General features: G+C 43.8%; 1 protein-coding gene across 1 annotated transcript in view; it reads left to right on the top strand.

Moving 5' to 3' along the window:
• Positions 1-383: 383 nt before the first annotated feature.
• Positions 384-15,913, top strand: part of LOC129250462 (bromodomain-containing protein DDB_G0280777-like) — a 73,831-nt gene continuing 58,301 nt past the window's right edge. Inside the window, exon 1 of the mRNA XM_054890085.1 lies at positions 384-594. Coding sequence (XP_054746060.1) covers positions 384-594 — 211 coding nt within the window. The remainder of the gene's footprint in view (positions 595-15,913) is intronic.

Here is a 15,913-nt window from a genome sequence, read left to right on the forward strand (position 1 = left end):
TTGCTTTGACGGATATGAAGAAAGCGTCTGCTTCGGGAGGCAGGTAGCCCCTGCTGCATGTCACCGCAACCGAAAAACCCAAATTGGTTCCTTTCCTGGCACTAGGTTCAGGGACTTTAAGGACTATGGTTAATCCGACTTGGCGCTTAGAAAGTGGGGTGCCAGATACAGGAGTAAATCTGTCTAAAAGGCAGAGCAAGCGACAAAGGCAGAGGAACGCGAAGACTGCGAGAGAAGCGGGAGCATGGCTACGGCAAACGAAGCTATGCCGATTGCGACTCAAACTGGAGCTGCAGCTCTTCTGCTTTTGTCCACCCCTGTAGCCGAAGCTGTCAAGAGGAACAGATCTGGTGATGGCCCATCGTATCTGGTCAACTTGACAGATGGGCAACGGCGAGCGCACCGGTGGCCAAAAGGAAGAAGAAAAGGAGGAAGGACAACAAACCGGAATCTCAAGTAATCAACCTTGGGCAGGAGGAGCCTCTGGCAGCAATCAAGTACCTGGTAGTAGTACCCCCAAACCCAGGGAAACGAGCGCTGAATGTAGGAGCGCAAAATCGAATTCGCCTAGTGATTCACTAACGTCTGCCGGAGGTAAATATGCTAGTTCTTAGGTATGGAATGCGCCTATATCTGAATCTTAGAAGGGTACTCGTCACTGTTCTTGATTCAGACGTGGGCAAGGTGTAAAATCTTATATATATAAATGTGAAAATCTGTCCCTATATTCGCTTAAAACTCGCGAACGGCTGAACGGATTTATCTTATCTTGGTCTTGAATTATTCGTGGAGGTCTAGGGAAGGTTTAAAAGGTGAGAAAAATTCGAATAATTGCCGGGAAAATGGTCAAAACGTGGACCCGGGTAACCTTTGGTTATGTATGTACAATATGGGTATCAAATGAAAGCTGTTGATAAGTACTTTAATACGGGGTCATTTTCATACCTATTGATCACTAAGGTCTCGAAATATATGCCAAAACGTGGACCCGCCGTGTCTTTGCACCGAATTAAACCAAACTTACACACATTGTTAAGGAGGTATTGAAGACCGTTTCCGTATAGTTTGGATACCTATTGGTAGATACGGTCTCGAGATATAGGTCAAAACGTGGACCCGGGTAACCTGGGGATGTGTATATACAACATGGGTATCAAATGGAAGCTGTTGGTGAATGCTTTAGTTCAGAGTATTTTTCATGCCGCTTCGTGACTAGGGTCTCGAGATAGAGACCAAAACGTGGAGCCTAGAATGTGTTTGTACAATATGAATATCAAATTGAAGCTTTTGGTGAATGCTTTAGTTCAGAGCAATTTTCATGGCGCTCCGAGACTGGGGTCTCGAGATATAGGTCAAAACGTGGGCCCGGGTAACCTTCGGATGTGTATATACAATATGGGTATCAAATGGAAGCTGTTGGTGAATGCTTTAGTTCAGAGTATTTTTCATGCCGCTCCGTGACTAGGGTCCCGAGATAGAGACCAACACGTGGACCCTAGAATGTGTTTGTACAATATGGATATCAATTGGAAGCTGTTGGTGAATGCTTTAGTACAGAGTATTTCTCATGCCGCTCCGTGACTGGGGTCTCAAGATATAGGTCAAAACGTGGGGCCGGGTAACCTTCGGATGTGTATATACAATATGGGTATCAAATGGAAGCGGTTGGTGAATGCTTTAGTTCAGAGTATTTTTCATGCCGCTCCGTGACTAGGGTCTCAAGATATAGGTCAAAACGTGGGCCCGGGTAACCTTCGGATGTGTATATACAATATGGGTATCAAATGGAAGCTGTTGGTGAATGCTTTAGTTCAGAGTATTTTTCATGCCGCTCCGTGACTAGGGTCTCAAGATATAGGTCAAAACGTGGGCCCGGGTAACCTTCGGATGTGTATATACAATATGGGTATCAAATGGAAGCTGTTGGTGAATGCTTTAGTTCAGAGTATTTTTCATGCCGCTCCGTGACTAGGGTCTCGAGATAGACACCAACACGTGGACCCTAGAATGTGTTTGTACAATATGGGTATCAAATGAAAGCTGTTGGTGAATGCTTTAGTACAGAGTATTTCTCATGCCGCTACGTGACTTGGGTCTCGAGATATAGGTCAAAACGTGGGCCCGAGTAACCTTTGGTTGTGGATGTGCAATATGGGCATCAAATGAAAGCTGTCGATAAGTGCTTTAATGTGGGGAAATTTTCATACCTATTGATGACTAGGGTCTCGAAATATATGCCAAAACGTGGACCCACCGTGTCTTTGCCCAGCGAAGCGGGCCGGGTTTGCTAGTTAAAATATAAATGTTTATATGACACTAAACATTTCATTTACACAGACTAACTTCCAGCACAGCATAGCGACTATGGGCCATGGGAAACTCCACACAAATCCTCACATAATATTAATTCAAGAATCGTGGGTGTCCAAAGGACATATACAGGGCTTGGGAGATATAAAATGGGATTATATCCTTTATAAAAAGGGAGAGGTTCGTCTGCGTACGCGTTCTGAAAAGAATCTTTATGTTCCACAATCCTGGGGTTTGGTGAAAGTTGTAGCCAGGCAACGTATGGTCGACAACCACATTAGGATGAGGCTTCTAAGCTGCAACCCTCTTAATGTTAGACAACACGCTTACCAAAGTGGAAAATCTTGAGAATTGGCCCTACACAAATGCATCATCGAAAAAAGGTTAGAAACAAGAGAGTACACTCTTGGTGTTTGTAGACATTGAAAGAGCTTTTGACAATGCTAATTTTGATTCTATGTGCTCTTCTATCATAAGGCATGGAGTAGGAGAAATCATTGTCAGATGAATCCACTCTACATATGTTAGGCATGAGACTTCTTATCACAGATGGAAGAAGCGATGAAAGAGACAAGGTGGAAGTTAAGATGGGCTCCCCACAATGCGGTGTACTTTCTCTCCTACTTTGGTGCTTTGTTGTGGACTTTCTTCTTAACAATCTGCAGGAAATTGGACATGTCCAAGCTTGTGCGGATAATGTGTGCGTACTTATCTCAGAACCGCCACTAGTAGCTACATGCAATAGAATGCAGGTAGACCTAAAAAAGATTGATCATTAGTGGGAATTGCATGGTCTTTCGGTGAATCCTACAAAAAGTACCTTGGTACTTTTCACTAGGAAAGGAGTAATACTGCAACTGTCTTCTGAGGTCAAACACTTAGGAGTAATCCTCGATTATAAGTTGACATAGAAGACGCACCTCGAGCAGAAGGTCTCTCGAACACTAGAAGTCTTCTGACAATGTAAGAGAACCTTTGGCTAGACTTGGGGTCAAAGACCGGCGACAGTACACTGGTTGTACATCACCCTGATTAGATCCGTTATCGCATACGCTTAGGTAGTCTGGTGGAAGGCTACTATGGTTAACTCCAGAGTAAAACCCCTAACCAGACTACAGAGAAGTGTGCTTGGGTATCATAGATGCTTTAAGCACGGCATGTTGTTGTTGTAGCAGTAATACAAGCCCCGTCTGTGTAGGGTATTTATTCGCTCGTCTTCGTCTGGCTCATCTAAATGTAGGCCCAGAATGCATGCTGTGTCGACAGGTTATCTCCAGAGGGAGAGGGGTGTTAAATGAGTACGTTTTAAGGGGCATGTGAAAAGGTGGTTAGTGTCGTGCGGGGTGTCTTCACATACCGGACATAAAAGGTTTTCCAATAAGAGATGTTATTTTGATATTGAAAGAAGAATGCAATTTTTTAATATAAATGATCGGATGTTTATTTCATTATAAAGAGGAAGGTATGCCGTTAACATCAGGCAAATGACCACCACGACCACGCTTACAGGACAAATTTTCCATAACCGTCTTGTAGAAAATAAACGTTGTCCAGATCAATAACATCCAATTCCGGGCATAAAAAATCGTTTAACATCTCTCGATACCGATATGAGACCAGGGAGACTCCCTCTGGTGGCTGGGGGTGTTTCGAGATGTACAAGTTGAACAGCAAGGGTAAAAGGACACCACGGAACACCTTGCTTGATCTTCCTCTGTTTTGATGTTTGGTCTCGAAAAATCACAGAGGAGTGAAGACCGCTCAGATAGTTGGCGGGCCACCTCTTCAGCCCTGGTGGGAGTGTCGACTGATAAATATCATCTAGTAGCGTGGAATGGCTGACTGTATCGAAAGCCTTCTTCAGGTCCAACGCTACTAGGACAGTCCTCTCGCAGGGGCGGTTTTGGTTAAGCCCGCGGTTTATCTGGGCGTTTATGCAGGTGAGTGCAGTGGTGGTGCTATGCACTCGTCGGAAACCATGCCAGGTGGTTCGTGAAGAGTGGGATTAGGAGGGCTTCAAGTGTCTTCACTACTGGGGAAATGAGAGCTATCTGTCCAGGTTTTAATAATGGGAACACTCTCCCTGCTTTCCACTTGTCAGGGATAACGAGAGTGGCCAAGGACAGATTGAAGAGCCTTGCGAAAATTCCTACTCTCAATGCTCCCAGGCGCTTCAGCATCAGTGTAGTAATTCCGATTTTGATTTGTTGATGGCCCCCTGAACCTCAACCTTGGAGAGAGTAAGTGGCGCACTGTTGTACGTCAGTTTGTGCAGCTGTCTGGTGGCACGACGCTTGGTTCTGTCAGGCAGAGGATGCAGAGTAAAAAGTCGGCTGAAATAGCATGCGCATCTCTTCGGGTACGACGAAGTGCAACCGTTGTAAGCGATGGCCACCTCGTCGTTGTGCTTCGTCGGGTTCGACAGGGGCCTTACGGGGGACCAGAGCTTACTCACACCCGTGGTGAAATTGCAGGTCTTCAGCTGCTCAACCAATTTGGTCCACTTGTGTTGATCTACCAGTTGCCGGATCTCCAAATTGAGATTCCTTACGCAGGGATCCCCGGAATCGGCCTGGCATAGGTGGTCCCGCTCATTTGCCAAGCTGGCTGCTTCGGCTGGGAAATTATGGCGTATGTCCTTGAACCTTTCAGCTGGGATGAAGCGAGCCGCAGCAGCTGTGAGCACTTTGTGGAATGCGCGTTCGCCTGCGCGCACATTGGTGGGGATGGAAACAGCAGCGAAGGTGTCCTCAGTGAATTCCGCGAAGCCGGCTCAATTAGATTTGTTAAAGTTAATATAGGATGGGTGATTCGCGGAAACAAAGTTGGTAGGACTCTCAATCGAGACGATAATGGGCAAGTGGTCTGATGCAAGCGATAGTATAGGTCACCAGGTTATGCTATTTATCAGACCCGCGCCAGCTATTGTTATGTCAGGCGAGCTGCTGTAATTGCCCACTACCCTGGTGGGGGATTCGTCGTTCACAGTGCTGAATGTCGAATCTTCTATCTGCTCTGCCAATGGTTGTCCTCTACAATCGTTTGGCAGGTTTGAATGCCAAAGACCGTGATTGAGCATTGAAGTCACCTACAACCAATCGGTATTCACCTCTGATGAGCGCACCTACATCAGGGTGATATCCTGCCTTGTGTTGCTCCGATAGGCTCCTTGCCGTGGAGGTATGGGTTGTTGTGGCGGTTGGAAGTGCCGGCCTATCAGCGGGAATAGTAGCCGTTGAGGCATCAGACGCCTGCCGGCGGGAGCAATACGTGGCTACATACCGTCTGCAATAGAATACTTATGGCCCAGGGTTGGATTCAATACCAGCCCTGAGTTGAAGAAATTGGAGCAAGATTGCTGCGAGGAGTTCTTCCTGTGACGTAAGAGGTGGGGTGATATACTGTTCACTAGACAGGGCTAGTTTACTGGGGCGGCAGCCCTTGGTCGGGAAAAACCCGAGTCATTCCGGTAACGTAGAACCGGCTGGGAATGAAAGTAGAACATGAATGCGTACGACATCTGGCGACGCCCTTAATGCCACCTTGAAGTTGAAACCTCTAGATCATCAAATCCGGAAGGAAACATTGAAGGCGGCATGCAAACTCAAGTAAAAAGGAGTCTGGGAAAACGAAAAAAACACTGGCGACTGTCAGGTCACACTGTTCTCGATGCCAGTGACAATCGGGTGCCTTACGTTAACTACAGTAGGAAGTATGCCTTTTGATCTCAAATAGAGGTCAATGGTTAAGTCCACAGAACCTATTTCACCACACTTTTTACACCGACGGATCCAAAAGCAGCGACGGTAACGGATTTGGATGGTATTCAGACGAAGGCACTAGGTACTCCTACGCTACAGGACAGATGGCCACGGTATTCTTAACGGAAGTCAACGCCATCTTAAAAGTAGTATTGGAATTTGTAGTGACAGTGAAGCTGCACTAAACCAAGCTACTCTTCGATTTTGGGCCGTGAATGTAAGACAAAACTGCACAATGTTGTAAAACACAACTTAGCAGAAAGGACCTGAGAGTACTGGTGTGTAATCGCAGGCACAATGCTTGTGATCAGCATATGGCTACCATGGGAATCATTGACGACCCAGTAGGCTTGTATTTTCGTGAAAATGAGGATTCTGCAGAGTACTTTCGCAGAAGCTGTCCGGCGTTCTCTAGATACAGACTTAGGCTCTTGGAGTGCGATGTTCACAGCATGGATAAAGTTCATACTTTTCCTCTTCCGGATCTCTTAAGATTCATAAATAAATCTAAAAGATTCGCGAAAGAGTGACCTCCAACCAATTTTCTCGTCTTACCATTCATACTGTATCTATCCTGTCTCTCTATTCCTTGCACTGGGTGTAGTAGAATTGTCTTCCTGACTGAGTGCTTGGACTTGTCCAACCCCTCACAAATCTAATCTGATGGTATTTATTTGTGCTTCAAAAGGAAGGGAGTGTTCGTTTTTGTTTTGTTAAATGCATTTTGTATGCGGTTTTGTGGTGTTACACTGAAAATATAACCCGCAAATTAGGTATCTCCGTATACTGCAGGTTATAGGTATTGTTGAATACAACTTAAAATTATATTTTTTATAGTTCCTGAACCCTCTAGCTTTATATATTCAAATAAAAAATCCATATATATATGAAATCTAATGATATCTTAACTATTTTTTAAACGACCTATTATTTATATGTGTCTATTATTTGCCATATGGCGCTATATAACATTCTATGGTAAATCATATATCATAAGTGAATATACCAGGTTTGTTAAAAAAATAAGGTGAATTTTCAAATTTCGCGGGCTACGTATATTCGACTTTCGATTATTATTATTTTTTTAAGTTGGTACACTCGTCTCGAGGATATGTTCATGGTTTTATCAATATAACATGTTTAGTTTGTTTGTGAGAGGCATAAATAAGACAAGTGTTTTGCGTGTTCAGCGACTTTTTGCTAACAAAAAAAAAATTGATCACAGAATTTGCATAAAATTTTGTGTAAAAAATGAAATTAAATGCTCAAAAGCACTTGAAATGTTAACATTGGCATACGGTGAGAGTACTCTGAGTCAAAAAAATGATTATAAGAATGACGATACTCGCTCTAGACGCCCCAGTATATCAACAACCGATGAAAACGTTCAAATAAAAGAAAATTGTTATGAAGAATCATCGAATCGCAATTAGAGAACCGGATGTCGGCATATCAGTTGGCTCAAGCCATTCAATCTTTTTGAAAATTTTAGGCATGAAGCGTGTGGCAGCGAAGTTCGTTCCAAAATTGCTGAATGACATCGAAACCAAAACCCAATCGTCCCAATAGAAGAGTTCAGGGGATCCACGAATCGATAGCAGAAAATCGCCGAACACGCAAAACACTTGTTTTATTTATGCCTCTCACAAACAAACTAAACATGCTATATAGCTAAAACCGTGAACCTTCGAGACGAGTGTACCAACTTAAAAAAAAATAATAATCGAAAGTCGCCGTGCCAAGATAAAACAAGGCGAGACAGAAGGCGCGAGAACATACGAGTGGGAAAATCTAGATATTACGATAGTTATTAAGCACCGCATAATTGACCGGTGAACCAACCAGTTAAGTAGTAGTAATGTGCCGATCAAAGATCTGAATGGTGCTTTACTGACTTCCAATGATGACCAGATCCGTAGATGGAAAGAACACTTTTAAGGAATTAGCAATAATTAGCTCTTAGCAGTGAATTTAGCTTTGAAGTAGGCAGCACAACAACCAGCAGCAAAGTATCAACGGCCTGCCTTGTCAAGCGGAAATCAAAGTGCAATTAAGAAACTAAAACTCAACAAAGCTGCGGGCGAAGATGGTATACAGCCAGATTTATTTATCGCCGACCCGTAAAATTCAGCTGTATTTCTATCTCTGTCCTGAGCAAAAGACATCATTGTGAAGCTGCCCAAAGAAGGCCATTTGCGTCACTGCGGCAACTGGCAGGGAATAACCGTACTAAACGCCATCTACAAAATTACAGCCACGATCATACGAACCAAACTCCAAAGTATTGAACGCTCCGTAAAGGACGATCTCGCTGGATTTCGCCCTAAACGAAGTTGTGTTGATCAAGCCAACACTCTTCACATCATAGTAGAATAATTACTTGAGTGATGCTCCCCGCTTTATATGCTGTTCTGTGAATTTAAGAAGCCATTCGTCACAAACAAACGAAACTCAATATGGCTGGCGTTGAGGAGAAAAGGAATTCTCGCTAAGATAATCCGCCTCATCAGAGCCCTTTATGAAAACTTCGAACTGGCAGTGCTTCACAACGGTAACATTAGCGACCCTAATACAGACATAAGGTAAGGTTTTCTCCAATTGACCCTGCACAAAAGAGGCTTCGTATAAAGTTTCAGCAGACATCTTAAAGGCCTAGACTTCACCGATGACATGTAACTCTCCTTTCGCAAACTCAGTGGCATGCAAGCGAACGCGGACAAACTACGCGCGCACTGTAGAACTGGAGATCAACATCGCCAAGAGCAAGCCTGTAAGAGTAAACCACAAAAAAACAAGATATACACATGGTAGAAAAAGTCTGCGTTCACCCACTACTATAAAGTATTAAAATAATTTAACGTGTTTATCTTAAAACTCTGTTATTTCTTTTCACTTATTTCAAACAAAATTATTCGTAGAGGGTATGAACAAAATTTTTTGGAGTTTGAGCTGCGTCGTGTTCAGATAACGGGATTGTAGTACAGATACTTAAATAGGCTGAGCAGAAAAAGTGTGCGTTCATTTCGAATAGTGACGATTATTTGCGTGGCAGTTACGTTAAATTTAATTTTAAATTATTCATGTATGGACTATGAATAAGTTCGTGCGGTTTTTTTTCGAAATTTGAAACTTTATTGACGTAAACTGGTTACAAATGTAATATTCAAAGTATTGTCCATCGCTTACTACTACTTTTTCCCATCTTTCTGGCAATTCACGGATTCCCTTTGTGAAAAATTCGGTCGGTTTTGCCGCAATCCACGAATCGATCCATTTTTTGACTTCATCGTAATTACGGAAGTGCTGGTCAGCCAGGCCATGTTGCATCGATCGGAAGAGATAGTAATCGGATGGCGCAAGGTCTGGACTATACGGCGGGTGGGGTAGGACATCCCATTTGAGCGTTTCTAAGTATGTTTTGACCACTTGTGCAACATGTGGCCGAGCATTGTCATGTTGCAAAATAACTTTGTCGTGTCTATCGGCGTATTGCGGCCGTTTTTCTCACAGTGCTCGGCTCAAACGCATCAATTGTCGTCGGTAGACATCCCCCGAAATCGTTTCATTCGGTTTCAGTAGCTCATAATACACAACACCCAGCTGGTCCCACCAGATACACAGCATAACCTTCAGGCCATGAATATTCTGCGCCGACGTCGATGTTGAAGCATGGCCAGGGTATCCATACGTTGCCCGACGTTTTGGATTGTCGTAATGGACCCACTTTTCATCGCCAGTCACAATTCGATGCAAAAAACCCTTTCTTTTGTGCCGTTGAAGCAGTTGTTCGCATGCCATAAAACGGCGTTCAACGTCTCTTGGCTTCAATTCATACGGCACCCAATGGCCTACCTTTCGGATCATTCCCATGGCTTTTAAACGTTTGGAAATGGTTGATTGATCAATTCCCAAAGTTTTTGCAACCTCTTCTTGCGTTTGAGCCGGATCTTGATCGAGCAATTCCTCCAATTCGGTATCCATGAACTTTGGCGGCGCACCCTCGCGTTTTTCGTCTTCCAAGCCAAAATCACCACTTTTAAAGCGTGCAAACCACTTCTGGCACGTTCGCTCAGCTAGAGCATGCTCACCATAAACTTCCACCAAGATACGCTGACTTTCGGCTGCTTTTTTCTTCATATTAAAAAATTCCCCGCAAAAACACATTATTTGGCACGAAATTCGACATTTTCAAGTGTGGTAAAAATATTGTTGTTTACGCTTCAAATAAAAAACTTATACTGACGTTTGTGCCTTACGACAGTAGCTCTCCAATGAATGTTTGGAAATGTGGATCGATGGAATAATAATCAAGTTACGCCATCTGTTGTAAAACCGCACGAACTTATTCATAGTCCTATTAGTTGACGCGGTTAAGAACAAATCTAAAGAGGGAAAAATTGATATTAGAAATACATTCAATTTTAAATAGGTTCGCAAAGATAATTTAATTCCATCTAGTCCCTAAGACATCCTATAGCTTAGGTGAGCATCCTTTAACAAAGAAATGTAGCTGCCTGATCCAAGAGCCCTGGGTTCGGCAGTCTAAGATCATGGGCCTCCAGGTTAGGCACTCTGATCTTTTTTATGTCCAGTCGGAAGGAAAGCCTCGGGCTTGAATTCTCGTTAGGAATATTATTAATGCCTTTCTGACTTCTCATTTCAGCTCACCAGACGTGACAGTAGTCCGTGTAGAAGCATCTAGTGGCCGCTGATACTATTTGGTTTCTGCATACATGGTCCACGAAAATGCAGCACCTCCTGAGGAAGTGGGGCGTTTAGTGGACTCACTTTGATTTAATAAAGAGGCCATCCTCATCGGCTGCTGTGCCTATGCGAGACATACCATTTGGGGAAGCAGCGAGATAAATAATCGAGGTGTGACTCTTTTAGAATTCATTATTAGCCGTAATCTCCTTATTTGGAACAAGGGCAACACCCCCACGCTTGTATTTCCAGCATCGGAAACATCAAACACGGTTGGGAAGAGGTTTTATATCACTCTCTCGACTAATTCGCCTACAATTAGGGTTGGCAATTTGAAGGTTTCTCAGCGAAATACCTTTTCGGATCACAGGTTGATCCTTTTCGAAATCAATTACCCCACAGGAACCCTAAAAGAACCGACTGGTCTCTATTTAATAGGGCTTTCAATAATAAATTGAACAGGCAAACTTTTTCTACTCATCCACTGATCAACAGGACAAGGTGGAACACTTGCAGCGATCTTATCAGAGAGCCTTCAAAGTGGCTTGTCCAGTCTCTTTCAGCAAGAAACCCTTTCCACTCTGGAGGAGCAAGACGCTGGCCGATTTGAAAGAGAAAGTTAGGAGCGTTTTTAAGGAATGCTACCAAACTAAAAACTTTGAAAATTACCGTGTAATTTGAATGAATCAGTGAAGGATTCTGCCAGGTTAAGCAAGATCCTATCGAGAGACCACTCCTGCAGAACTCTTGAAAAAAGGGAGCTGAATCTGCAGAAGAATCTTTGATTATCCTGGTAAATAATCACTTTCCGGAAAATTATATTACCCCTTGTGACATTGTCAACACGAGTCGAAAGGTAGGGGTACTCGATGTTTCCTTGAAATCTATCCTGTCAGTTGACAGAATCACGTGGGCAATTAATAGTTTCCCCCTTTACAACCTCCTGGTTCTGACGATATCTTGCCTGTGATGCTTCAGAAGACAAATACCTCGGTGGTTCACGTCGCGCCAACTCGAAAACGAGGGTTGTTTTCATACCTAAGGCAGGGAGGAGGGCAAACAATTCACTTTAGCGGCCTTCATAGATATAGAGGGTGCTTTTAATAACATCAGGGCGGAGGCAATTGTTACTGCGTTAGATAGACTAGAGGTGGAAAGACTTTCTGTCTCTGGATCTCGTCCCTGCTTGGCTGCAGGGAAGTTAATGCGGTGGCAAGAGGGGTTTAAGTAGCTCGATTCGTTCACACCGCAGGGTGGAGTCCTTTCGCCCCTACTTTGGCTAGATGCTCTTAACGAATTTCTGACAATGCTAAATAAGGGTGGTGCTGCCATGAAAAAGCTCCTCATAAAATATCTGCCGTTCGGAGTCGGCATGAAACTGTAGGTCCCTCTATTTGTGGAACAACATCAAGACGCACACCACAAATAGGAGGAGGAGCCAAACCCCCAAATAGGGTGTACGCCGCAATTATATATATATATTAAGTAGTAGCATATTTCGATGACTTGGTTCTAATGGTATCGGAACCGTTTCCCTAAGTCATGGCTAAGATTTTGAAAAAGTCTCTGACTGTACTCAGTCGCTGGGCTGCAACTTGCGGTCTCCGAGTCAACTCTGACAAAACGGAGCTGGTGCAATTTACCAGAAAATATAAACTTCCACCCTTTCGACTATCCAATTTAAACAACCACGTTCTCCCGTTCTCATTGGAAGTTAGGAGTCTTGGAGTGATACTTGAGTCCAAATTGCATTAGAAGCTACACGTAGAAAATCGGGTAAAGAAGGCCAGTATAGCCTTCTACTCCTGCAAATCTAAATTCGGTAAAAAATGGGGACTCAAGCCACAGGTCGCGTTGGAGATGTACAACGTAGTCGTTTTGCCAATTTTATGGATGTCTGGTTTGGTGGGAAGCTACATGCATTGGTATCACCGAAGCATGTAAAACTTGCCCCAGTGCTACCCTGAATGTCTTTTTCCACTTACTTCCCATCGACTCTTCCGTTATTTCCATCGCAGCTCAAAGTGCAATCAGTTTAAAGAAGATTGGCCCCTGGAGGCAATCTCTCAAGGGACATGGTACCATTTTCGTGCAGCTAACACTGTGTTTCTCCAAACTTCGAACAGATCTCTCTATCCGCAAACTAGAAATTGAGTGTCGTCCTAGGGCAATCTTTCCAAATAGACGGGATTGGATGGAGGAGAAAATCTGCACCGAAGCTTGCACCTCTGTTGTTGTTGTTGTAGTAGTAACTTTATCCTGTCAGCGTAGTGTACTCACCGGTCTTCTTGCTGTTTCGACAGGATGAGTCTAAAGGGAGAGGTAGATGAGTGGGTTTGATGGTTCATGTGGTTCGGCTGCGATGGGTGGTGGTTGGACTCCGATGACAGCATTCTCGGATCGGGAGCTAAAGAAGGTGGTAAGGATCGCGTAATTGAGATACCTGCGTAACACCCTAACAGAAACTGCTTGCTGAGCAGTTTGTTCTGCACCTTCACAGGTAGCATATGGATCTCGTCATGAAGATATTGAAGAAGGGACATCAGGAGGCAATCCGTCGCTGTCCGGGTGGCAGTGTTTTGGCAAATCTGAAGCTTTGTCCACTGCGAATCACTGGTTCCAGGCGACCAGACAGGCGCAGCATAGTTAAGAACCGGTCGGCCTTTTGCTTTGAAAGTCGACAGCAACATTTCTTTGTCTTTGCCCCAAGTGCTGCCGGCGAGCTACTTGAGGACCTTGTTCCGATTCTGTATTTTAGTGGTAATAGCGGTTGTGTGCGCTGAGAAGGAGAGCAAACTGTCGAAGGTAACTTCCAATATTCTGGGGTTGTTTACAGTCGGAATTGGTGTGTCATCGACTTTTACCTTGAGTTGCAGTTTGACCTCCTTTGTCCAGGTGGTGAAGAGGGTCGCCGTGGATTTAGTGGGGGAGAGGTGTAGGTTCCTCGCAGTGAAGAAACGAGAAAGGAAAGCGAGGTAGTCGTTTACCTTAGCGCACACGCCATCAATGTCATTGCCCGACGCCATTATCGTGCAACCGTCGAGGTAGGAGACCAGGGAGACTCCCTCTGGTGGCTGGGGGAATTTTGAGATGTTGTTGAGTCCCACTAAGTATTTGATTTAAATAAGTCCTATGTTCTCCTACAGACCTGCATAGAACTTACTGCTTTTGTGAAATATGTTTTCATTATAAACACTTTAAGGTTTTTCAACTCTTGTTATTTGTTATAATTTTCTGTGAAAATAAATAGGACTTGATCGAAAAGAAATATGTATATAAATGGAATATTTTGGAAAATAAAATGAGAAAAAAATTGTAATTTTGAAATTGAATCAACGGATTTCATCGTTTTATTGGATATAGGACTCTTCTCGCACCAGTTTCATAGCCGCAACATCAAGGATACAGAACTCTCCACGCAACATTTCATTACCGCATCATTATTGGTCCTTCGAGCCCGATAAGGTCACTACGCCTGCCTGCTGCATATACGCATTCGCTTTTGTACACACATACGTACATAAGCGTAACAATCGGCGCAACGAATATTAAAAAAAATTACATCTTAGTGGATTAAATCGTATGTACGTTTGTGCAGTCGTTCCTGCATTTAACATCGCGAAAGTTACATACATATAAAAGTGTCGAATTTTATTAAAACGCGTGATTCCGCTCTCAATGCCATTAAACGATATATGGCAAAAAGTATTGATAAGGCATTCACTATGGATACAGAAAATATTGCGAGTTACCTCCTGTTGCCTGGGCGGGTCGATATAATGATTGGTATGGACGTTATGGATCAACTGATCTGTACAGAACTTTCTTAAGGGTCCATCTGGCACCCCTATGGCTCAACTGACGGTCTTTGGGTGGACTCTGTTTGGACGCGTGAATGGATCTGAGCCTGATATGCCATGCTCACAGTCGTTCAATTGTGATGTTCAATTGCATCGAGCATTGAACAGGTTGTGGGAGCTAGAAGAAGCGCCGCAAAAAACGTATCTTACGCATGAGGAGTGTTATTGCGCAGATCACTTTGAAACAACGTATCGAAGGGAACCTAACGGACGATTCGTCGTCGAATTGCCCCTGAAGCCCGATGTACCTCTGAGAGAGTCGCGAAACTTTGCCATCCCGAATTTGCTACAACTTGAAAGAAGACTCGCTTGTGACTCCGATCTTCGTTTACGCTACAATGAACTCATTGACATGAAATATATGCAGGCCGTGTCAGAGACTGTGAATCAAACGTACTATATACCTCATCGTCCTGTTTTAAAGGAAAGTAGTATCAGGACCGAATTGAGGGTTGCATTCAAATCGGCAAAAATCGGCTTCCGGGAATTCGCTGATTGGTGCGTTTTTTGTAGGACCTCAACTGCAAGAAGATTTATACACGATTTTGCTTCGCTTTAGAACACACCGCTATGCTGAGTGGCAGCTGCGTCTCATCTTGCTGTCCGATCACTTCAGCAGACGGCAAGAGATTCGTTAAATGGTTGCGCTAGGACTGTTAGTGTCATTCTTAAGGATTTTTACATGGATGATCTACTTACTGGTGCATCTAATTAACAACTTCGATTGTTGCAGCAAAAGGTTTCCGAAATATTGAGGGAAGGGGGGTTTGAACTTCGTAAGTGGGCATCAAAATGCGCTGAACTAAACGCAAGCATTTCCATCTAACATATCATATTATATCGTCGGCGATAAGGATGTTCAGGCTTTAGGTCTTATCTGGAACACAGAGGTAGACTATTTCACGTTTACCATTAATTTGAGGGAACCGACAGTTAAGTTGATGCAAGTACGCTCTGCAAGTACGCTCTTCGATTCTCTGGGCCTACTTGCTCCCGCAACTATAAATTCAAAAATGTGGTTTCAAGACATATGGCGCACTAATGTAGGTTGGGATGACATAATTACTGAGTCCATCGCAACGAAGTGGTTGGAGCATCGCATAGAACTCTAGCAATTAGCACATTTGAAGGTGAACCGTTGGTTTGGTACTGAAGTAGCTGGGTCATTTACGCATTTGCACGTATTCGCAGACGCGTCCGAGCGCACTTATGCCGCCGTTCTGTACGCGCGTACAACACAAACCGGCAGTAGCATTACTGTGTCACTAATTTCATCGA

The sequence above is a fragment of the Anastrepha obliqua genome, chromosome 6, assembly GCF_027943255.1.
Source record: "Anastrepha obliqua isolate idAnaObli1 chromosome 6, idAnaObli1_1.0, whole genome shotgun sequence".
NCBI lineage: Eukaryota > Metazoa > Arthropoda > Insecta > Diptera > Tephritidae > Anastrepha > Anastrepha obliqua.